At 49.2% G+C, this 25,050-nt stretch overlaps 1 protein-coding gene across 1 annotated transcript; it reads right to left on the bottom strand.

The window, feature by feature from the left end:
* Nucleotides 1–7,629: 7,629 nt before the first annotated feature.
* On the bottom strand, nucleotides 7,630–19,095 carry Rhod (ras homolog family member D). The gene is made up of 5 exons (XM_027408681.2): nucleotides 18,870–19,095; nucleotides 13,301–13,388; nucleotides 12,426–12,535; nucleotides 8,602–8,736; nucleotides 7,630–8,207 (listed from the first exon to the last, which is right to left on the bottom strand). Exons 1-5 carry the CDS (start codon nucleotides 18,999–19,001, stop codon nucleotides 8,040–8,042), a joined length of 633 nt encoding a protein of 210 aa, XP_027264482.1. The 5' UTR covers nucleotides 19,002–19,095; the 3' UTR covers nucleotides 7,630–8,039.
* Nucleotides 19,096–25,050: the final 5,955 nt, after the last annotated feature.

The following is a 25,050-nucleotide window of genomic DNA, read 5'->3' as shown; positions in this document are numbered from 1 at the left end:
TGTGTGTGTGTGTGTGTGTGTACTATGATGTTCATGTGTCCATCAGAGGACAACTTGAGCCTATTCCTTTATGTAGGTTCTGGGATTCTGGGGTCATTAGCTTTGGTGGCAAGTGTCTTTACCATCTTTCTGGTGCATCCTTTTCTTTTGAGACCAGGTCTCACTATGTAGCCCAAGTTACCCTCCAGTTTGCTACATAGATAAGTAGACAAGGCAGGCTATGAACTTGTAGCTGTTCTGCTTCTGTTTCTCATGTACTAGGACTATAGCCCTGTGTTACCATGCTTTGCTCAGGAGCCAGGATTTGAAGCTAGGAAAATCCCTTTCTTTTTCCTATCTAACCTATTTCTCAGTAGCTTCTTATTGCAGGGTGAGCACCCTCACCCCCACCCTTCCAGTGTACAGGTATATAGTAGGCTGCTCCCATATTAGATCTCACTGTTCTCTGGCCTGGTCACAGAGGTTGACTCCCCTCCCTGGCCTTCAGCTTCAGAATGCCTTCCTGTCACTGTGAGTGTTCATCCTGGGATGTAAAAGGAGGCCAGAGAGCAAGGAGGGTGGCATGATCTGCAGCTATTACTTTCAGCCTGGGCAGAGGGCTTTGTGACTCAGTGTAGGCTCCACCCTCTCCCAGAGGATGCCAGGGAGTGGCCTGTCCTGGAGGAGATGACTTGAGGTCCTCCACCCCTGCCCCCTGCCTTCCAGCAGACAACCCCAAGGCTGGGCTGAGGAACTGTGGTCTGTGGCTCTTGGCAGTCAGAGCTGGCTTCCAAGTAGTATCGTCTCAGGTTGGGTCCCACTGTCTGGCCCTGCCCGCTGGTTGTAGGGAACTAACCGAAGCACTGCCGTGGGGGTGGGGTTGATCTGTACCACATTCTTCCTGAGCCCTGTGGGTGCTTAGGCTCCTGAAATGCCGACCTGATGGGAAGATGTCCCCACACCAAGATCATGGTGGATTTCTTTGGTATTTCTCACCTGAGGGAGAGGCCACATTCTTCCCTGGCTCTCACTGTCCCCACCCTTCTCACAGTCCCCTGTCATAAATGGCTTCCCAGCTCAGAAGTCACCGAGCTTTGACTTGTAGTGACTTGCTCCTTGTGTCTTGATGGCTGCAGTTGCCCAACTTGTCTCCTGGCATCTTCCTCCACCCTCCCAGACACTCTGCCTTGTCCTACTGCCAGAACTGTTACCCTAGGGAATCCAGCATGGGAAGAAAGGCCCAGGATCCTTAGCAAAGGAGTTTGCAGAGACCAGACCAAGTTTTGGCCTGTGCAAGTGTGCTCAGAGAGGGGAGAAAGTGGCAGGACGAAAACTTGGAGAAGATGGTGTGTGAGTTGGACCCTAAAGAATTTGGTGGTAGAGGGAAGTTAGGACCACACTACCTTGGTACTGTATCTCTAGGAGGATGTGGGGGCAGCCTGGTCAAAGGCTTAAAGGTCAGTGCCCTGTGGGTGTGGCCCTATATGAGCTACTGGAGTAGGTGTGGTCAGGTGCTCTTGGGATAAGGCCAGAAGGAAGTAGACTGGAGCCAGATCCAGCATAGCCCAAGGCACAAAGGGACTTTGGGTCTTCTCTGGGTGGGGAGGCTGTAAACAGCTTGGTGCAGTGTGGCTTCCTGCCTGGATTTTGTGCTGCCTCTGGTAGTGGCTTTGCCTTTTTGAGGTGAGAACCTGGAGGTTAGGGACTTGGCATGCCCTAGGCCACAGGAGGCAAGGCCTAGAGGAATGCTGCTCCACAGCAGGCTCCACAGCATTCCTCATCCTCATCATGCAGTAGACATTAGTAATGGGACCGAGCTGGGTATGGTGGCACAACCACAGCCTGCACAGATGGCTCAGCAGCAGTTAAGAATACTGCTCTTAGCCGGGCGGTGGTGCGCACTCGGGAGGCAGAGGCAGGTGGATCTCTGTGAGTTCGAGACCAGCCTGGTCTACAAGAGCTAGTTCCAGGACAGCCTCCAAAGCTACACAGAGAAACCTGTCTTGAAAAACTTAAAAAAAAAGAAAAAAAAAAAAAGAAAAAGAAAGAAAAAAAGAAAAAACCCAAACCAACCAACCAAACAAAAATAACCCAAAAACTTCGTAGGTGATGCATACCTGTTTTCCTGGCACTTTCTTTTTTCTTTTTTTTTTTTTTTATTATTTTATTAGTTCTAGTTAGGGAACAAGCTTATTTCAAGTCCCTTCTTCCTTTCCTGGCACTTTCAATGTAGAATAAGGAGAGTCAGAAGTTCAAGATCATCCTAAACTGGGCGTTGGTGGCGCATGCCTTTAATCCCAGCACTAGGGAGGCAGAGGCAGGCGGATCTCTGTGAGTTCCAGGCCAGCCTGGTCTTCAGAGCAAGCGCCAGGATAGGCTCCAAAGCTACACAGAGAAACCCTGTCTAAAAAATGTCTCAAAAAAACAAACAAACAAAAAGCTCATCCTAAGATACATAAGTAGTTTGGAACCAGCCTAGAATAAAACAAAACAAAAAACCCAAAAACTCAAGAGTTGGGGGTTGTGGCTTTTGGTGGGGTGCTTGCTAGTCTGGCATACCAAAAGCCCTGTATTCAGTGTCCAGCAAAGCATAAACCAGGTGATAGTGGACATTTGTAGTTCGAATATTTGATGTCGAGACATAAGGATAAGAAGTTCAATAAGCTGTAGAGAGGTGGCTCAGCAATTAAGAACACTGGGCTGGAGAGATGGCTCAGAGGTTAAGAGCACTGGCAGCTCTTCCAGAGGTCCTGAGTTCAATTCCCAGCAACCACATGGTGGCTCACAACCATCCGTTATGAGGTTTGGTGTCCTCTTCTGGCATGTAGGCATATATGCCAGTACACTGTATACAAAAAAAAAAAAAAAAAAAAAAAAAAAAAAAAAAAAAAAAAAAAAAGAAAAAGAAAAAAGAAAAAAAAATTTAAAAAAAAAAGGAAGAAAGAAAAAAGAACTCTGGCTGTGTTTCCAGAGGACCCAGGTTTGGTTCTCAGCACCTACAAGGCAGCTCACAATTGTAACTTCAGTACCTGGGGACCTGAGGTCTTCTTCTGGCTTCTTCAGGGACTGCATACAAGCGGTGCACAGACATACATGCAGACAAAATACCCCCACACATAAAGTACTAAAAAACATTTTTAAAAAGGAATATATCATGAGGTACTTTGAGGACCAGGGATTTGAGGAGTTGGGGATTCCAAATATCCAGTTTGATGTGCTCTGGCTCCAAGAGCTGTTCATTTTCTTTTCTGAAGTAGATGTAACAAGTCACCTCATCAGTCCAGACCCTGATTCCAGCCCACTCACACTCTTTCCACTGGGCTCCTTGGGCATGGCTAGAACTGTTCGTGTTTTGTGTTTCTTTGTTTTTATTTGTTCATTTAGAGTTTTTTGTTTGCTTTTCAAATTACATTTCTTTATTTAGGGCAAGCACAAGTCATAGCATGCATACGGCAATCACTGAGTTGGTTCTTTTTCTGCCACGTGAAGGTAGCAATTGTCTCTGCCCAGTGAATCATCTAAATGGTCCCTGATTTTTTTTGTTTGTTTTGAAGACAGGATCTTGCCCTATAGCAAATTTGGTCTTGAACCTGAAACAGTCCTAGCTCCCTGGTGTAACAGTCCTGGCTGTCCTGAAACTCTCTTTGTAGACCAGGCTGGCTTCGAACTCACAGAGATCTGCTTGCCTCTGCTCCTGAGTGGACTACTGTGCTGGGATTAAAGGCCTGCTCTACCATTGCCCAGCTTGGGAACTGAATTTAAAGCTCAGGCATGTTATTTTCTAGGTCCCTACTTCCTGTTCTGCCCCGCCCCCAAACTTCCCAAACTGGTTGGATCTGGGCCCAATCACCTGCTCTCTCCAGCACGTGTCCAAAGAAGCTGTGGTGACAGTGGTGAGCAACAGGAGGGAGGAGGCCAAGGTGGGGCTCTCTCAACAGACAAAAGGCAGTTCTGGGATTTTTCTCCCTAAACGGTGAGCTCCTTGGGGTCAAGACACATTGGTATAGACAGGGCCCAAGGTTGACAGCTGAGGGCCAGGGTCCAGGGATGGGGTTGGCAGATCTGATGCAAGTATATTGCACAGTCCTGAGATTAATCCTGGCCTAACTCTGTCCCTCATCTCTGTGAGGTGGGTGCTCTATGGGCTCTATCATAGCCACGGGTGAGCTTTACAAGAGGTATATCATAGAAAAGTACTGTACATGGTGTCTGACACCTGGTGCTAAGGCCTTAAGTAAATATGAATTCTTTTTTTTTTTTTTTTTACAACTGATTCTGCAAGAAAGTGCTCTCTAAATAGCACTGAGATGCCTGCAAGGGTTGAAGGGGATCTGAGGACCCAGCTGAAATGAGACTTGATCCCCTTACTGTTTACTTCTCTGACCCATCTACCTGTTTGGTTTGAATGAGTGATTCTCATGCTTGAAGTCTTTTCATGGACCAACCATGAAACAGTAGTCAGAATGACACTGGTCTGTTTTCTGTCCAGGTGCTCTGGGCTGAAATCTGAGTTTCTTGTGTTGTAATTTGAAGAATGTCAAGGCTTTTGGTAAACTCCATTGACTAAATCCAAGCACATATCCCTTAACGTTGCTGAGCCCTGAGCTGGAACAGAACCGGATCATCACATTATGTCGTGAACCTGAACCTTGGGTAGATTCATATGATACTCAATGAGAACAAGCCACCACCCTCCAGTTCAGCAGCTCCATTCAAAAGACCTCCAGGTGAGGGATCACAGCTCAGATAACAAGGCTAAGCCATAGCAGGTGAGTAGTACTGGGCACGTGTGGAAAAGTCCAGTGGACTGATAGGCTCCACTTTGGGTTTTTAGTCCAATTGCTCAACTTTCAGGACTGTGAATGAGTACTGCCTTGAATGTGTGAAGACAAAAGTTCAGTTCTAAGCACCACACACATATAATCCTCCTCCCAAATCCACTGTTGGGCTAAAGACATCTTTCATCTTGTTCCAGCCTCCCAAGTCGTTGTGAATACGAGCGTATGACATCATGCCTGGCAGAATTCAGTTGTAATATAAAGGCTCTTGCCTTATATTTGTCTCCAGAACACACATAAAAGTAGGAGAGACTCAACTCCACACAATTGATCTCTGACCTCCACATCTTTGCCATGGCAATATGTGCCCACATACACACATATATACACACAATGTTAACAATTAACTTGATAAGCATATATAGAATCAAGAAATCAAAAAAGATATTGGGTTGGAGAGATGGCTCAGGGGTTAAGAGCCACTCTTCCAGAGAGCCTGGGTTTGTTTCCCAGCTCCCTCGTGCAGCTCATAACCATCTGTAACTTCAGTCTCTGGAGCTCTGACAGTCTTCTGCATTCTGTGGACATCAGGCACGCACATGGCACACATATGATGCAGGCAAAACACAGAGAAACCCTGTCTCTCTGACTGCTGAGAGCCTTCTGGAAGCTGGGCCCCTGGGGGGGGGGGCAAAAGACAAACACATTTTAAGTTAGAAAAATAAAAACAGCCAGGTGATGGTGGCATGAGCCTTTGGTCCCAGCACTCCGGAGGCAGAGACAGGAGGATCTCAGGAGAAATTCAAGGCCAGCCTGATCTACCGAGCAAGCGCCAGGACAGGCTCCAAAGCTACAGAGCAACCCTGTCTTGAAAACAAACAAACAACCCCATTTCTATTAAAAAGAAAAGGCAGATGTGATTATGTTTAAATTGGTAGACTTTGGGAGTCAGTGAGATGACTCAGCAGGAAAAGGAACCTGCTACCAAGCCTTGATCACCTGAGTTGATCTCTGGGATCCATACAGTGAAAGGAGAGAACGGACCTTTGAGGATTATCTTTTCAGTTCATTATGAGAGTCATGGCATACTCCCCAGCCTCCCACAAATAAATGCATGAGGAAATACTTTTAAATTGGTAGTCTAAAAGCAGGTGGCACTCAATATGTGTGGGCCTCGTGGTTTCCTGACGCAATCCAGAAACCCTGCCTGAGTTTCCAGCCCACAGCCCTGCAAATTCAAACTCTGAATGTCAACACCAACTCATTTGCTTCACAAATACCAGCCTGGCTAGACCAGACCCCACGAGCACACCAGCGAGCACACCAGCACGAGCAGGTTCCTTAAGGCATAGCACTGGCACACTCGTGTGTGTGTGTGTGTGTGTGTGTGTGTGTGTGTGTGTGTGTGTGTACACGAATGCATACACATGCTCTACAGTGCATGTGTAGAGGTCAGAGGACATCTTTTTTTTTGGTTATTCGAGACAAGGTTTCTCTGTGGCTTTGGAGCCTATCCTGGAACTAGCTCTTGTAGACCAGGCTGGTCTCGAACTCACAGAGATCCACCTGCCTCTGCCTCCCGAGTGCTGGGATTAAAGACGTGCGACACCACTGCCTGGCTCAGAGGACATCTTTGGGGAATCAGTTCTTTCACCTTGCTAGGCAGACTTTCTTATTTCTGCAGGCTCCCTAAATACATACCCAGGCTTGTGAGACTTTGAGCTTCCAGGAGACTAGGGGCTTCCTGTGTCTGCTTCCCATCTTGACATGAGAGTGCTGGGATGCACTCACATATGTAGCTTACATTTTTTATTATTTATTTATTTTTATTCAGGGTTCCCTGTGTAGCCCTAGCTGTCATGTAGCTAGCTTTGTAGATCAGGCTAGTCTTGAACTTGAAGATTTACCTGCCTCTGCCAGAGTGCTGGGAGTAAAGATGTGTGCCACCACTGCCCAGCTTGATTTTATACTTTATGTCTGTGTATGGTTTGCCTGTTAGTTTATGCCTGGTGCCTATGGAAACCAGAAGCAGGCATGGAGTCCCCTGAAATTGAAATTGCAGGTGGTTGTGAGCCACCATGTGTGTGCCGGGAACCAAATCTAGGTCCTCTAAGCCACCTTTCTCGCCTCTAGCCTAAAAAAAAAAAAAAAACCAACAAAAAACAAAAAATAAAAACACTTTTGAGAGATAGGGTTTCTCTGTGTAACAGTGTTGGCTGTCCTGGAACTAGGTCTGTAGAACCAGGCTGCTGATCTCAAACTCAGAGATCCCTCTGTCTCTGCCTCCCAAGTGCTGGGAGTAAAGACTTGCTCCACTACTGCCCAGCTGTGAGCAAAGAGCAAATTCCTTAAAGGAAGTGTGTATGTGTGTGTTTCTGTTTCTGGAGAAGTCTGACATATAAATAAGATTGTGTACCTACCTTCAGAGCTAGGTACCTGCTATGCTCTTTGCATGTGTTAGTCCTCACGACTCTTACTCATGCTTATGGAAATTTCTGATTGGCCATTTTACAGATGAGGAAGCTGAGGCCTAGAACCTTCCCAAGGTCTCAGAAGTGATAGGATGGGATTCTTAGCGGTCCTGCCCTAGTGTCTAGGTGGGTGGCCTCTTCCCTACCTAGTTGTATGTGCTTTTTTTTTTTTTTCTTCGAGACAGGGTTTCTCTGTGTAGCTTTGGAGCCTATCCTGGCACTCTCTCTGGAGACCAAGCAGGCCTCGAACTCACAGAGATCCGCCTGCCTATGCCTCCTGGAGTGCTGGGATTAAAGGCGTGCGCCACCAACGCCCGGAATTTTTCATTTTGTGTATTTTTTTTTTCTTTTTCTACCTAGTCGTATGTAAAGATACTCTGAAGCAAGAGTCAGGACACAAATAACAAGTGATGTCATTTTAATTGTTACACTTATCAATGGGATGAATAAGATGACCAGGAAAGGGGCGGCAGTTTTGTCCCTGGTAAGATGGTCCCAAGAACCCTAAGTCCTGTAGGTACAGTTCACAGAACAGCCACAAGGTGGCGGCAAACCAGACTGCACAGACCCCATTCAGGATGCAAATCCAGCACAGGGAGTCTATTAACGGTTCCAGAGCTAAGGGTCTGAGAACCTGTCTCAGTCTAGAAATCCTGGGTCCAGGGACCAGGCCTCAGTGGAGCCCATCTGTGGGGGTGTGGTTCTACCGGCTCAGCCTGGGGACTAGGTCCAGCCCAGTCAACAGAGCAGATCAGCTTCTGGGTCTTTCTCCAACTGAGGGAAGTGGGAGGCAAGGTGAGTTCCAAACCAGTCAGGTGACCAGGCAAAAACTCCGGGTAATCCGCCGCCAGAAGTTACGACTGCGACTGCTGAGAGCCACCTTAGCAGCTTCCCGGAAGACGGCTTCCACGTTGTCATGGAGGCGAGCAGAACACTCAAGGTAGGTCACTGCGCCCACTGACCTTGCCATATCGTGGCCCTGCCAGGGATAAATAGGAGTTACTTTGAGTTGGGGATGCAGGATGAAATTCACATTGGTCTCTTTGCAGCCCTTTGGGCTATGCTAGGAATCTTGAGGACAATAGTGGGAAGTGGGGCTTTTCTAGGGTACCCATGGGCAACTACCCTGTGTGTTGCAGAGAAAGCCCAAGACCAAATAACATGGATCTAGGGGCTATACATATTCTATTCGTTCTTCTAGAGAAACAGAACCTTCTAGAGAGTATTCTGCTTTTTGCTTCCAAGTGCTGGCAGTTCCTGACTGCTGACTTCCTCCAAGACCGCCGAGTGTGCCACACACCTGGCACAGTAGAGCAGTATCTTGAATTTCCCTCTCCCAAGGCCTCTCACCCGAGTGAGGGCTAGTGTCCTACCCTGTGATAGGTCACGGGCTCCAACCCATTCCTCCGGAGCTTGTTCGCCAGCACCTTGTCCTTGCGAAGATCTGTCTTGCAACCCACGACGATAATGGGCACTCCTTTGCAGAAGTGTGTCACCTCTGGGTACCACTGCAGAGGGAAGAGTTGTGTGTGAGCCAGCGGGAGTTCTGACCCTCAGTGGGACACTCTTTGCCCTGTCAGTAAAACTATAACAAGGACAATGAGCAGAACTAACATTTAGGAACAAGTACTCAGTATAGTCTCTCATTTAAAAATTGCCATGCCCTGGTTTGGGATGTAGCTCAGTTGGTAGAGAGCTTGCTTAGTGTGCACAAACCCCTGGATTAGAACTATGGCACTGCATAAACCAGGCCTGTAATCCCAGAATTTGGGAAATGAAGGTAGGAAGATCAGAAGTTCAACTTCATCCTTAATTACATGGAGAGTTCAAGACTTGAGACACCGTCTCAAGAAAACATAGAGGTGCTGGGCAGTTGCGGCACACACCTTTAATCCCAGCACTCGGGAAGCAGAGGCAGGTGGATCTCTGTGAGGCTAGCCTGGTCTACAGAGTGAGTTCCAGGAGAGCCAGGGCTGTTACACAGAGAAAACCTGTCTCCAAACACACACACACACACACACACACACACACACACACATAGGGGTGTCTAAATACTTTAAATGTATGGTATGTTTGTATGTATGGATGTATTTTGGTTTTTCAAGACAGGGTTTCTCTGTGTAGCCCTGGAACTAGCTCTGTAGACCAGGTTGGCCTCGAACTCACAGAAATCTGCCTCTGGAGTGCTGGGATTAAAGGTATCTGCCACCACTGCCCAGTATTTCTCTTTCTCTCTCTCTTCCTTCTTTTCTTTCTTTTTTAGACAGGTTCTCTTTACATATCCCTGGTTGTTCTATAACTTACTATATAGACCAGGCCTGCCTGGAATTCATAGATCCACCTGCCTCTGTCTCCCAGGTGCCAGGATTAAAGGTGTGTGACACCATGCTTGGCTATAATTATCCTTTTTAAAAAATCTTATGTGTGGGCTGGAGAGATGGCTCAGCGGTTAAGAGCACTGGGTGTTCTTCCAGAGGACCCTAGTTCAATTCTCAACAACCACATGGTGGCTCACAACCACCTTGAATAAGATCTGGTGCCCTCTGCAGGCACAAGACTGTATACATAATAAATAAATAAAATCTATTAAAAAAAAAAAAAAACCTTATGTGTACGGTATTTTGTCAGCATGTATATCTGTGCAACATGTGTGCCTGGTACCCTTGGAGAGTCTCTGATGCCCTGGAACTGGAATGAGACAATTGTAAGCTGCTAAGTGGGCGTGGGAATCAACACTGGGCGCCAGTGTTCTTTCAGGCCCCATGTGTGTTTTCACTCCTACTAGCAGGTTCTGTAGTTGAGCTCGCTCTATATATGCAGTCAGTAAGGCATAAAGGATTTTATAACTTATACTTGGTCACTCAATTGGAAATGAAGGGATTTGAGCCCAGTAGGTGGGGCCCCCAGTCCAACTTCTCCCTCCATCCCTAGGAAGGTAAGGGCTTTTTTTTGGCTACCTCTAAAAATGGGACAAATACACATTTATTTAAAAGTAAGTAAGCCAGATATAGTGGTGCAGACCTTCGATACCAGCACTCGGGAGGCAGAAGTAAAATAGGAGGATCTCTGTGAGTTTAAGGCTAGCCTGGTCTGCCAGCCTAGCCCACAAAGTGAATTCCAGGATAGCCAGGGTTAGGTAGACAGATCCTGCCTCAAAACACAACAAAACAAATAAACAAGAAAGAAAGGAAGAAAGAAAGAGAGAGAAGAAACTTGTTGGGTGTGGTGGTGACACACACCTGTAGCTCCATGAGCCCCAGTACTCTGGAGTTAGAGACAGGTAGATCCTTGAGTTTATTTACTTATTTATTTATTTTTGTTTTTCGAGACAGGGTTTCTCTGTGTAGCTTTGGAGCCTATCCTGGCACTCACTCTGGAGACCAGGCTGGCCTCGAACTCACAGAGATCCACCTGCCTCTGCCTCCCGAGTGCTGAGATTAAAGGCGTGCGCCACCAACGCCCAGCAATCCTTGAGTTTAAAACCAGTCAGGGCTATATAGAAGACCTTGTATTTGCCTCAACAGGAGGGAGGGCCCCTAGGACACTAGGGCTGAGTTATTTTAGCCTTGACCACACATCTGAGGCACCAGGGATGCAAAGGAGGCTTTTCATGTTCAGGAGTATGTGGCTGTTTGGTGGGCCACTTAGGAAAAGCTGCTAAAACTCTCTGGGTCCTAGAACCCAATGGTACCCAGGTAGAGGCTCCACCAAGTCTGACCTAGGCAAGGGGCTACAGTGTGGCTCTATGAACCCAACTGTGAGGCCTCAGTTGGGCTGAGCCTGTGGGAACCTAGGCACCAGGATCACCTCCTTTAGAGCAGTCTGCACTAGATCCAGGACCTCCTGGCTCTCCTGGTCCCTTCTTTCTCATCAGCCTATGGTCTCTCCCCTAGCTGGTCTGGCTTTCAGGTCCTTTGGCTGTACCCTACCCAAATGGTCAGCCTCACACTCCCTCCAAGAAACCGGAAGATTCCGGCTACCACAGGCCTGTGACTCCCCACATCCCAGGCTGCTCCTCATCCCACGGAAACAGTGACTCTGCCTTCTGTTTGCTCTGGTCCAACTTCTCTCTGATCCATCAGTAAATCTGGGGCTCTGCCTTCTAGGAGGATTCGGAGCCTACCCACTGTTGCCTCTGCATCCCAGGCACCACTACTCCTACTCCCCCCCATCTCTCAAGCCCGTAACATTTGCTCAAGTAGTAGTTTTGAAGGAATGCATGTAGCCACTGTCCAGGCTGCAGCCCCAGAGTTGCCACTTTTTAATAAAAGTGATTCAGTCCTTGCCGGGAGTTGGTGGCGCACACCTTTAATCCCAGCACTGGGGAGGCAGAGGCAGGTGGATCTCTGGAAGTTAGAGGCCAGCCTGATCTACAGAGTGAGTGCCAGGACAGGCTCCAAAGTTACACAGAGAAACCCTGTCTTGCCTCGAACTCACAGAGATCTGCTTACCTCTGCCTCCCAAATGCTGGGACTAAAGATGTATGCTGCCCCTCTCCTTGTATGTATGAGTGTTTTGCCTGGATGTATGTGCACCACGTACATGCCTGATGCCTGTGGAGTTCAGAAGGTGTCTGATTCCCTAGAGCTGGAGTTAGGGATGGTTGCAGATGCAGGGAACTTAGCCTGAATCTTCTGCAAGAGCAATGAGTGCTCTTAGCCAATGAGCCATCTCTCCATCTCCTTTATTATTTTTAAAAATAATATATGTGGATGTGGCTGTAGAGTCCACAAGAGGACGTTAGAGTCCCTGAAGCTGGAGTTACAGGTGATTGTGAGCTCTCTGATGTAGGCGCTGGGAACTGGTTGTCTGCACAAACAGCAAATTCTCTCTCTCTCCCTCCCTCCCTCCCTCTCTCTCTCCCCCTCCCCCCTCCTCTCTCCTCCTCCTCCCCCTCCCTCCCTCCCTCTTTCTCTCTCTCCAGGGTTTCCTGGCTGTCATGGAACTCACTTTGTAGACCAGGCTGGTCTTGAACTCACTGAGATCTGCCTGTCTCTGCCTCCCAAGTGCTGGGCTTAAAGACATTCACCATTACTACCACCCAGCTTTTTTTTTTGAGACAGGATCTCATTGTGTATCCCCGAATGGCCTGGAACTCACTATGTAAATCAGGCTGGCTTCTCAGACTCACAGGGTAAAGGGTGATGAGCAGTTAGCCTGGGTGTTGAAGTTATGACTCCTTCACCCCAATACCTACCCTGTTGGAGACATTGTCAAAGCTGTTTGGACTGGTCACATCGAAGCAGAGGAGCAAGACATTGGCATCAGGGTAGAACAAGGGTCGGAGGCGGTCATAGTCATCTTGCCCTAGGCAAAGGAGAGGAGTCACTCTCTCTAGCCCTCCTGTCTCCCCAGCATCAGGGAGGGCACCTTAGCAGGGCAGAGTCAAGTTTTGTGCAGCATGTGGATGTCCCGGGAGCGGCTCTTTTTTTTGGTTTTGCGAGACAGGGTTTCTCTGTGTAGCTTTGGAGTCTATCCTGGCACTCGCTCTGGAGACCAGGCTGGCCTCAAACTCACAGAGATCCGCCTGCCTCTGCCTCCCGGGTGCTGGGATTAAAGGCGTGTGCCACCAATGCCCAGCGTTGGGGGCAGCTCTTACTTGGCTTGCCTGTGAGATGTGGCAGCCTTGGCCTGATGAAGCCATTGCTGGAAGACCCTGTTCAAGGAGTGAGCGTGAGGCAGAGGTCAGGCTTAGGAACCCACTTTGCCTTTGCTTGTGCAGCAAGGGCAGGGACAGATGTGACCCCTACAAAGGGGTCTTAGCAGGTCAATTATAAGGAGGCTGTTGGGTCTCCTTGAGTTTAGCTTTAACAAACCCATGTATGGGCAAGGCCAGGAGGATGGAGGTCAGGGGGTCTTAGAGAAGCTAAATTCAGGATGCAAGGCTTGGGACCCAGGACCTCTTGAGGCTGCCCTGGGTTGGGGAAGTGGGCACATACAGGTGGAAGGTTCAGGTTCCTGGAGCCCCTCTGATGCCAGCGCCTGTCCCCTGGAGACTGGCTGACCTCCCTGGTTCAGAAGACACTGGGGCTCTGCTTCTCTTTCCCACCCCTCCTAGAGACCCACACCTACCTGCTGTGTCCCAGATCTGGAGGTGTACAGGTTTACCCTTCATTTGCAGAGTGACATTATAGCGCTCAAACACTGTGGGGCTGTAGCTCTGAAGAAAGAGAACAGTTAAGGAAGCTTTTGAGGGATCTGATGCATGCCAGACCCCTGGGAATGCCTACATACAACCCCCTTGTTGTGGTTGTTTCTGAGAAGGCTCCCAGTGTCAGTGATCAGCCTTGGGGAAAGGCTTAGAGCCTGGTGCCAGGAAGGTCCCCATCATCCCTGGCCTTGTTTTATTTGATTATAAAAGGGAGAGATGAAGTCCTTGTGGAAGGGGTAGAATATTGCTACAAGGAGTCAATGAAATGGTATTTGGCACAGAGTGTTTGGCACACAGCCTGGTACAAGCAAGCATCCCATACATTAAAAGCCTTCTTTCTGACCCAATTAAATGCTTTCTTTTATAGGACCTGCCTTGGTCATGGTGTCTCTTTACAGCAAAAGAACAGTGACTAGGACAGTTCCTTTTTTTTTTTTTTTTTTTTTTGTTTTGTTTTTTGAGATAGGGTTTCTCTGTGGCTTTGGAGGCTGTCTGGGAACTAGCTCTTATAGACCAGGCTGGTCTCAAACTCATAGAGATCTGCCTCTGCCTCCCAAGTGCTGGAACTAAAGGCATGCACCACCACCACCTGGCTAGGACAGTTCCTTTTTAAAAAATTTATTTATTCATTTATTTTGAGATGGTCTCTCTACATATCCCTGTCTATACTGGAACTCGTTATGTAAATCCACCTGCTTCTGCCTCTTTAGTGCTGGAATTAACATGCCTGTCCCTTTTTAAAATTTTTTTTATTTCATTCATTCATTGTTTTTTCCAGACAGGGTTTCACTGTGTAGTCTTTGCCATCCTGGAACCCGCCGTATAGACCAGGCTGGCCTTGAACTCAAAGATCTGCCTGCCTCTGGAGCAGTGGTATTAAAGGTGTTTGCCACCACTGTCCTCCGAGAGCAATAAGTACTCTAATTATTGAAACTATCTCTCTAGTCCTGTTATTTTTCTAACTTTGTAGTTCAGGCTAGCCTGATGGGGTTACAGGTGTGCAGTACTGTGCCCATCATAACTCTTGGCATGTGTATGTACAGAGATTTGGGATTTTTGTAGGGGTTATTTTTTGTTTGAGATAGGGTCTTCTGTAGTCTTTAAGGATACCCTAATCTCACTGTGTACCTGAGATGACCTTGACCTCATCTTCCCAAGCCTACTTCCTGATGGTGCGCAGGTGTGCAGTACCATACCTGGCTGTTTTTCGGTTTCTTTTCTTTATCTTATGTATATGAGTGACCTGTCTTCAGACACACCACAACAGGGAATCAGATCCCATTACAGATGGTTGTGAGCCATCATGTGGTTGCTGGGAATTGAACTCAGGACCTCTGGAAGAGCAGTCAGTGCTCTTAACCGCCGAGTCATCTCTCCAGCCCTCTTTTTTTTATTTTTAACATTTAGAGTGTGCACACATACATGTGTTAGAATAGAAGCCAGAGGATGATCCACAAAAGTTGATGCTGTCCTCTCACCATGTGGAGGTTAAATTAGGAATTAAACTCAGGTCATCAGGCTTGATAGTTGGCACACATGCTGGAGGACCCATTGGTCAAAGGACAACCCTCAGGAGTCTGTGATCTACTATATGGGTCCTGGGGATGGAAGTCAAGTTGTCAGGGTTGGTGGTAAGTGCCTTTACCTGAGGAACCGTCTCCTTCTCCCTCTCTTTCTTTCTTTGTTAGGTTCTCACTGTGTAGCCCAGGATGGCTTGGAACTTACTGCATTTTTCAACCTCAGCCTCCTGAGGGTTAGGATGACAGGCATGAGCTACCATTCCAGGCTTAACCTCCTGTATTGAACCCCTTAAGCTTCTGTCACTTGGCCAGGGCTGGCTGGTAGGGTCACAATGTGGGGATACCTAGTCTCTTCCTTTCCCTTATCAGGCAGGGTTTCTACCTGACTATGACTCAGGAGGACTTCATGCCTGTCTTTCCGATGGCCAGACTGCCTGCCAGTCCTCTTAGTCAGGCCCTGGCCAGCTGGGAGGAGCAGTCAGTGATGGGGGAGTATTTTCACTAGGGCATGGGAGGCCATGCAGGAGAGGGAAGAGTGGTCACCTGGAGAAATAGGGAGAAGTTAGCATGGCTACTCTGTCACCCCCAAAACGAACAGGAATGGACAAGAACAGACAAGGGCCCAAGCTGCCTCCCTTTCTCTCTTTACATGCTCAGCTTCCTCTTCCCTTGGACATTTTTCCTACTGGAGGGGAAGAGAGTGTGAGGACAACACTGGCTTTGAGGTCAGATGAGCCTGGTTTAGGACCCAGCTCTGACAGCCACTAGTTAGTTGTGTGTGGCCTTGGGCCTGCACCATCACTGGTTAAGAGAAAAAGTGTCACCACGGGACTGCAAAGGGAAGACCTGTTGCAGCATGGATGGTCACTAATTACCTGGTTCTCAGTATCCATACCACCCCTATCCATCCTCTGTATTCCCTTTCACATCCCAAATTGTAGCCTCTGGCCTCCACCCTAGAGCAAGAACCTGTCACTGTGGAGAAACTGATCTTCTGCATCTGAGACCCTCATGTGGTTACCTACATGCCAGTTGAGGGGCTCTCCTGATCCGAGCTTCAGGATGTGGGATGACCCATAACAAAGCTCTTGGGAGACAGGCCAGTGCTTCACGAGTCTGTGAAGATGGCCTCAGCCCACTGCTCCCTAAGGCTCTTCTCCTGGACTCCTACAACCTTAGCAGACTTTCAGAGGCTCTGAGGAAAGTGATTTGCCTAGGGCCATGCACTAGCTGGGCTAGGCAGAAGCTGAGCCAGTGCTGTTGGTTTTTAGGGGCTACACCAGCCACTTTCCTCTTCTGAGGTCATCAATATTTGCTTCTGACATCATACAGACCAGATGTGAGCTGGAAGGGGCTGTGTTACCTCCTCACTGAGAAGAGTCACTGCCCCACCCCTTGTTTTGGAATGTGACTTTATCTATACCTTTTGAGCTGTTCTTTGACCCCCTAGGCAGAAGTGCTTAATCTTATCTGTTCAGTTTTGTTCAGTCAGAGACACAAGGGCTGGCCTAGGTTGACCCAGGATGGAGATGACTCAGCCCTGGGCCTGCCCTCCTGGGGTTCACAGACAGGTGACCATAACAGAATGAGGAGAGGGTTCCCCAGGTAAGATGCCTATGGAAACTGGAGCAGTCTGAAAAGACTTTGGACTTGGCTGGCTCTGCAGGCTGGGTCTCTCTCCAATCTCCTGGCCCAGTCTTGTAGGCTACAATGGCAGCTGAGACTTTTTGGGGACTGATGTCTCTCCATGCCTCATAAGCTCTATTTTGCCCCCTCTGCCTTGAACTTGAAGTTGGGTTACAGCCTGTGAAGGTCACAGAGGCTGCTCCACATTCCCAGCGTGCTCTCTTCTCTGCCCTTTGCTGCAATCAGAAAGCCTCAAGACTACCGGACCCTAAGCCTCCAGGCTGCTGGCTCCTTGGGCTTTTAGGGCTGCCTGAGGCAGAACAGGCTGAAACTGGTCAACAGACAACAGTAGTGACTTCAGAGGTCATAGAGTGCCCTGGGGAGGGCAAGATGGTCTGAGCTGGGAAGTGGAGGAAAGATTAGGAGGCATCAGTGGCTACACATTGAATCTGAGGTCAGCATGGACTCCTTGAGACCTTGTCTCAAAACAAACAAAACCCAGCACTGGGAGGCAGAGGCAGGTGATTGTCTGAGTTAGAGGCTAGTCTGATCTGCAGATGGGAATTCCTTGATAGCCAGGTCTACATACACAGAGAAACCCTGTCTCAGATAAACAAAATAACAACCAGATGTGGTAATGTTACATATCTATAATCCTAGCACTACAGTGGCAGGAGTATTTGAGATGAACCTAGGATACAAATGGAGACTTTGTCTCAAAAACAAAACTAGCTTGATAACTAACTAAAAAGAGCTCTCTCTCTCTCTCTCTCTCTCTCTCTCTCTCTCTCTCTCTCTCTCTCTCTCTCTCTCTCATGTCAGGGAACTCCCAGACAAAGGGAGAAAAAGGACAAGGTTGGTCCAGCCCCCTGGTGACTACTCTCACTCCAAGGTGTCCTGTAAAACATACATAGTTCATGGACTGAAAGGTGTTTCTATATGAAAATAGTACGGCCCCTGCGGTCAATGTCACCATCTAGAATGTCTGATGCAGGACAATGATGCTGAGCCCTCTGCCTCTGTCTCTAAGTGCCTTCCTCTGATCCTCAGCTGCCACAACAGTCAGGTTTCCGTGAGCAGCACCTAGAGACCTGGAAACTATCTCTTCAACTTCAAAAAATTGTGTAACTGGTCAAAGGAGGTGACGTCAATTTTGCAAACCACAAATCCAAAGGCTCTGAGCTGGGTATGGTGGCACATACATGTAATCCCAGCAACCCTCAGGGTGAGAGAGCTGAGGATGGAGCATTCAAAGCCTACACAGTAACATCCTGTCTCAAAAACAAAACGGAAACCACTAAGGTCCAAAAACATAAAAACCAATAGCTCACTGGTGTAGAGTGGCAAGCAAGCCCTGGCACCGTTTGCCAGACCAGCTTCTCCAACTCCTCCATTACACTGCCCAGCTCTGCGCAATCCCAGAGGCTGGAAGGATGCAGGGATAGGAAAGGAAAAAGACGTGCTGCTGGAGGCAAACTCAGGAGCACCTAGAAATCCCACTCCTCATGGAGGCATAGAAAGTGGGCTCAGCCACTGTTCTGGTCACTGGCCCTGCTGAACTGCCTGGAGAGCCTGTCCTGGAGGACCCACAGTCACAAGCCCAGAGAGGCAGGCTATACCAGGTACTGCACTGAGTGTCCATCAGCCTTCTGCCTCACCTTCCTTACTCCCTTCCCTCCCGTGAGGTTGCTTTGAGAAACCGAGGCTTAGAGTCAAAGCAAATCATAAGTCGAACAGGGCTCTTTAGAGAAGGTCTATGTTCCCCATTTTCCTCTCTATGGTAAAGAATGGGATTTGCACCATAGTGGCCAGGGTCGGAGAAGAACTGTACCTCCCAAGGGGCATCATTTATCAACTTTCAGTTGAGTCCTTCTCGCATGCAGACTTGGAGCTGAGCTCTTGACCCCTATCGGCTCGCTCTTGTATAAACTCAGGAGGGGACTGCTAGTCCTATCATGCAGTTAAAGAAACAGGCACAGAGAGGGTAAGGGACTTGCCCAAAGGCACACAGCTGTAAGAGGCAAAGGCTTGGTTTGACGCTGCCAGTCTGGCTCCAAAGTCCTCACTCTCTTAGCCAAGTTGTGACACCAACTGCTCTCTTAGGATTTGCTGTTTCCCCAAGTGGCCTAATTCAGTTCCTGTGACACCCCTCCCCCTAAATGCCATTAGTCTCACTTCGATCCTACTGGCTACTTCTGAAAAACTCTGCCTTCGACCCCAGGCTCTGTTGGGAACCCCCAGGAGGCTGGAATTGGGTATTTCCAGGCAGTTCTCGGCAGACCCACCCGCACACTGGTGCGTTCCAGCGCGGGGACTGCGCAAGGCCAAGGGTGAGGGCACTCACCTCTGGGAAGGCCCCGTCGGCGAAGACCATCATCAGCGATGTCTTCCCGCAGCCCCCGTCGCCCACCAGGACCACTTTGACCGAGCACCCGCTTAGCGGCGCCTCCTCTCCCGCAGCCTGGGCCGCCTTCATCCCGGGCGGGCGAGCGGGCGGGCGAGCGGACAGCCGTGCGCAGAGCAGCGGGTGGTGCGCGGCGGGCTGGCGGCGGCGGGCGCGGGGCTGGCTCGGCGGGACAGGAATGTGGAAGGGGCGGGGCGGCGGGAGGAAGTGGGAGCGGCAGGAGGCGGCCCGGGGGGCGGGGGGACACCCAGCTCAGGTGAGAGGCTCTGACCAGGATCGGGGTGCGGCGGCCAGCCAGGCGTGCAGCGCTCCTGGGGTACGGTCTCCTGGCGTCCTATCTGGCCTTTCAAGAAACACTTTCGGAGCATCGACTGTGCGCAGTCATTAAGGCCACAGGGGTGGGCGGAGACCTATGCCTCAGAGGGCACCTAGGGCTCCTGGGAGAAAAAACAAACAAACAAGTAAACAGGTAGTTGGAGAGGAGTTGAGGACAGGGAGGGAAGAAGCACCTGGCCTGGCCCATCGCCATGGGAGGGAGGTGATCTTTTATGAATGAATGAATGAATGAGTGAATGAATGAATGAATGAATGAGAGTTTCTGTGCTTGGGGACCTAACAATCCAGGCTTCCTTCAAATGTAGGTCAGGTGAGAAGGGAGTAGCCCGGGCATGCCCTCGTGGGTCCCTGCAGGACCTCTTTGGTCAGCACCAGCAATCTTCAATGAAGGTGAATTACTACCTCTTTCACCCAGGCAGGCAGTGATCTAGGGAAAACTGTGGAAACTTCCATCTATGGAGCTCGTATCAGGCTGTGGCATGTGGCTGATGCCATGAGTGGTTCTTAGTATAATACTTTTAAATGTTATTTTTTTTGTGTATGGGTGTTTTATCTGCATGTATGTCTGTGCACCACGTACTTGGTGCCCACTGCCCTCCGAAGGCTTGGAACTGGAATTACAGACAGTTATGAACCACCACATGGGTGAACCTGGGTTCTCTGGAATAGCAGCCAATGCTCTTAACCTCTAGGCCATCTAGCCAGCTCCTTGGTATAATATTTAATCAACACAGATGGTCCTTAGTTTCCAAGAGTCTGGGGGCTGGACGGTGGTGGCGCATGCGTTTAATCCCAGCACTCAGGAGGCATAGGCAAGTGGATCTCTGAGTTCCAGGCCTGCCTGGTCTACAGAGTGAGTTCCAGGACAGCCAGAGATACAGAGAAACCCTGTCTTGAAAAAAAACAAAAAACAAAAAACAAAAAAAACTAAACTAAACAAAAAGTCTGGAGCTCCTGCACTGTTTAAGTCAAAACCTCTACTATAAGAAGCCCAGAATGGGAGACATCAGTGTGAGAAGAACTACCTGAGGCAAGAGGACAGGAGAAAGACAAATGGACGCCTCACCTGGGGTAGACAAGGAGGACCTTTCTCACGGGAGAAGAGGAATCTTGAAGAAAAAGTTGCAGGTGTTTCAAAGAGAACATCAAAGAGGCTGGCATAAGGTAGCCATGCCCCCACCTTCCCATTGCTGGGATAGAGGGCGGGGTTTGGCTGAGGAGCTGGTATCTGGATGGTGGAGCATTTTGGATTTCATAAATAAATCTAATATTGAACTGGAAACTTACTGATATTTATATTGGGCATAAGTAGGCTGGGAATGTAGCACTTTTGCTAGAATGCTTAACTAGCACGCATGAAAGCCTGGATTCCATCCTCAGTACCACAAAAGCTGAGCTTGGATGTGCATGCTTGAAATTCCAGTACTGGTGAGGTTTAGGCAGGAGGATCAGAAGTTCAGTCAATGTCAGCTTGTCTATACAGAAAGTTTAAGGATAGCTTGGGCTGGATGTCCTGTCTAAAAAAGTGGGGAGAAGGGTCTCCTTGTCTCCCCAGACCTTGGGCTGGATGTTTACATGGAAGCTAAGTAGAACAGAGTCAGAAGTCTTTGGGTTTCATCTCCCACCCCCACACTGGTCATGACGTCACCCCCTATGGTATTCAAAATCAGGTGAAAAGAACCTTCAGCCCTACTTGATCCTCATTGTGTCCCAAGGAGGCAGTTTCCAGTTTCCCTCAGGGCGGTGGCCAGAGGTCAACTGCATAGAGGGAACCTCCCCAGGACAGCTCCACCTTTTGGATGCCCCTTCCCCGAAACTGCCCCAGGGCTGGGCAGGACATGTCAGGAGGCTGGGTGTGTAGCTGAGCAGGATGCCCCATCTAAGGAGTGGTGAGGAGGGGCCCTGTTCCCCCCATTCCAGTCAGCTGTCAGCCTAGTCATCCCCGCTGCTGCTGCTGCTGCTGCTGCTGCTGTCACCAGGCCAGCCTGGCGGGCAGGTGGAGCCGGACCAAGGGTGGAGGAAGCTGAGAGTCAGGCAGAGGCAGTTGGCCTTTGTTGCTGTAGGGATAATCACTCTAATGACACACTTGGCAACTGTCACACTTTACAGTTTCTCTGTCTACCTCCTAATAATACCACCACCCACCGACGGTGGTAGTTGCTATTCAGAGACTGTCCACTAGGAGGCACGGGTTGCTAGCTCCATTCTACAGAGGTGGAAACTGAGGCCTAGAGAGCGTACCTTCTTGTTTAAGCTCCAATGATAGTTAAGAGGCCAATGGCAGCACATGGACCCAGGTAAGACGCTAAAGCTGCCCCCAGATATTATTTCTTGTGCGTTATTGCTCTCAGTTCTCACACTGTGAGGTAGGCTCAGTGGATGGTCCTACTTCTTATTTTGCAGACTTGAGGACTGAACCCCAGGGGGAGGCTGCTGTTTAGATTAAGCCACTAAGACCCAGAGCCAGGACTTGGTCGTCCCCACATCCGCCCCAGCCTCATCAACACTCCATGCTCAGGCTCCTGCAAGAGGCCTATCAGTCAGTCATTGACCCATGGCCATCTGCCCTGGTGGCCAGGAATTTTCCCAAATCTGACATTACTGGACTCTGGACTGCACTGTTTTCCTGAAGTTTATTTTTGGAGTGGGGAGGTGGCCCAGGCCACACAGTTGGCCTCACCAGGGTGCTGTTTGCTGTTTTTCTGTTTACTGTAGCTGCTGCTGACTTCCGGCCTGTGGGTGACTCAACCCCCTCCAGGCCCCATCAATCCCAAGCCCAGAATTCTTTATGAACCCTGTGTGGCATGTGACTGCCCTGCAGACCTCAGAACAGTAGCGGGGGTGGGGCCAGCATCTGCCTGGAATGTTGTTCTTGGTGAAGCAGGTCTCCAGCAGCGCCATGACCACCTCAAGAGCAGGGACCGCAGCTGACCCATTTCTGTACCCCAGACTATCTCAGGCTGGCGCCAGCTGTGGTTCCGGATATTATGTCTAATTGACAGCCTGGCTGGACAAACACAGGAAGAGAAGAAAGAAAAGGATAGAATAAAGAAAAGAGGGAGGAAAGGACAGGAGGAGGAAAGGAGGGAGATGGGGAAGGAAGAAGGGAAGGAAAGAAAGAAAGAGGGGATTCAAAGAACAAACTGGCCAAATGGCTTAGTGTTGTACGTGCCTGTAACCCTAGTACCCAGGAGGCAGGCGGTTCTCTGTGAGCTCAAGGCCAGTCTGATCCACATAGCAAGTTCCAAGCTAGACAGGGTTACACAGTGAGACCTTGCCTCGAAAACAAACAAATACATAAGTAAATAAAGAAGAGATGAAGGATAAGTAAGTATAACTGTGACCAGAGGTGGGGCATATTCTGCAGCCTCTGCTTGCTCCAAGGATAGACCCCTAACTTTCAACCCCATTTTCTGGTCTGCCTTTACCCATCCCTGCAGCTAGGCATCTCAGGCTGTTCTAATTCTTTGCTGCCACTGTGTGGCCATTCTGCTCTCTGCAGGTCATCACCAGGGCTTTTCCCTGGGGTTCCTGGCATGGGGTGCTCGGTGTCTGTGTAGATATGGCCTTGCCTTTGGGGAGCCTTCGCAGTGTGACCTGGGGTGCAGCTCTTCAAGCCTTTGCATGTGCACTTGATGCTCCCCCTTTAATCCCAACCGTCAGATCCCAGAAGTCCTTGGACTCAGACTGGACTGTGCCACTCAAAACTTTGCCCTCACATAAACTGACATACTGTGTGCCAGACACTTGGCACACGCCATTTCATTCTGCTCTTTGAAATACATATGAGTCCTAGGCACCTTTGAAAAATGAAGAAACAGAAGCCTAAAGATGAGAGATAATTTAGCTAAGGTCCAGTTGGCAGTTAAACCTGGACATCGAGTTCCAGAGTTTGTCCATACAGAACCCTTAGAAATTATGCCAGGGAGGTGGCAAGGCCCGTAATCACAGCACTTGGGAGGAGGGCAGGAGAAATAGGAGTTCAGTGTTATCCTTATATACATAGTGAATTTGAGGCCAGCCCAGGATCTATGAGGCCCTGCCTCTAAATAAAAGGGCAGGGGGCAACTGGAGAGATGGCTCAGTGGTTAATAGCACTTGTTGCTCTTGCAAAGGACCTTGGTTTGGTTCCCAGCACCAAATGGTGGTTTACAGCCAGTAAATCCAATTTCAGGGTATACTATCCCTCTTCTGACCTCTGTGAACAATGGGAACACACAAGGTGCACACACATCCATGCAAAACATTCACTTGACATATAAAATTACATTTTTAAATTAAAAAAATAAAGTCAGAGGTGTGAGGAGCCTTTTTGTTTTGTTTTGTTTTTTCGAGACAGGGTTTCTCTGTGGCTTTGGAGGCTGTCCTGGAACTAGCTCTTGTAGACCAGGCTGGTCTTGAACTCACAGAGATCCACCTGCCTCTGCCTCCCGAGTGCTGGGATTAAAGGCGTGCACCACCAACGCCCGGCTCATGAGGAGCCTTTTATGGGCCAACTTGTCCAACACTCTTCATTTTTCAGTTGGAGAAACTGAGGCCCTGAGAGTGGAAGTAACTTTTCACACAGCAGATAAGCAGTCCTAGGCCTATGTCCCAGAGAACCCAGAAGGCGCTCCTTCCCAATCATCCTTCTGGGAGAGTCCAACTCCCAGTTGCACCTGCCTCCTGCTAGCCTCTTCCTCTACCTGTCTACTGTCTGGCTTTCCCTGCTAGGAAGGGTGAGCCAGTAATTGGAGGAACTGAACAGGGAGGGATCACTGTGGTCCCATGTCAGCACTCATTTAGCCCCCTAATTAACTCACTTTGGGTATCTGCAGGCACAAATGGGTTGCTCGGGCAGGGGAGAGGAGGAAGCGGTAAGAGATGCAGTCACCAGTCCTCCTCTTCCATGGGCAGACCTCCCTCTGGCAATACTGTGTCAGCTACTGACATCTTTCCTCTTGGATGAGATCTCAGAGAGAGGGGACCCAGACTCTGAAGGTGGCCCGTGGGCAGGTGGAATAGGGAAGATGAAAGGGTGGGAAAGGATGGGAGCTCAGGGACTGGGTTGGAAGGGGTGGGTGCAGGTGAAGAGTCATGAAGAAGATGGGGAAGGCTGGCACTGCCTCTGCCAGCCTCAACCATCCTGCTTCTCTCCAGTAGCACCTGTGATTTTTTTTTTTGTTTTAGAAAAATTTGTTCTTTATCTGTATTAGCGTTTTGCCTGCATGTATATATGTGGATCGCATGCATGACCTAGAGGAAAAAGGGGGGCTCCAGATCCTCTGGAAGTGGAGTTACAGACTGTTGTGGGCCCACCATGTGGCTGCTGGAAACTGAACCTGGTTCCTCTGTTAGAGCAGCAAGTGCTCTCAACCTCTGAGCCATCTCTCCAGCCTGAGTACCCCTTTAGAGTACTCTTTATCGAACCCCCTAGAGATAATTGAGCGACCTGCCTCCCTGCCCCTCTCTGCCTACAACGCTTTTTCACTTTCTTTCCTGGTCCTCACCCCAACCTGAGACCTGCTGTTGCTCCAAGCCTTTTCCTGGCTCCCTCCTGCCAGCAGAACAGGGACCTTCTGCCTCATCTGGGAGGCTGGGAGCCTCCATCTCCCTTGGCCTCTCAAGTCTCTGCCAGGCTACAGTTCTCCAGACATTCAACACCAGTCTGGTCTGTGACCTGTGGTCTACTGGGAATGCTAGGAATTTTAAATTTTCTTTATTCTTAAGTCAGAGGGTGGTGGCCGCATATGCCTTTAATCTCAGCACTTGGGAGGCAGAGGCAGGCAGATCTCTGAGTCTGAGA

Source organism: Cricetulus griseus, chromosome 3 (assembly GCF_003668045.3).
Source record: "Cricetulus griseus strain 17A/GY chromosome 3, alternate assembly CriGri-PICRH-1.0, whole genome shotgun sequence".
Lineage (NCBI taxonomy): Eukaryota > Metazoa > Chordata > Mammalia > Rodentia > Cricetidae > Cricetulus > Cricetulus griseus.
The sequence above is the reverse complement of the archived record's forward strand: the minus strand, read 5'-3'. Positions and strand labels throughout refer to the sequence as shown.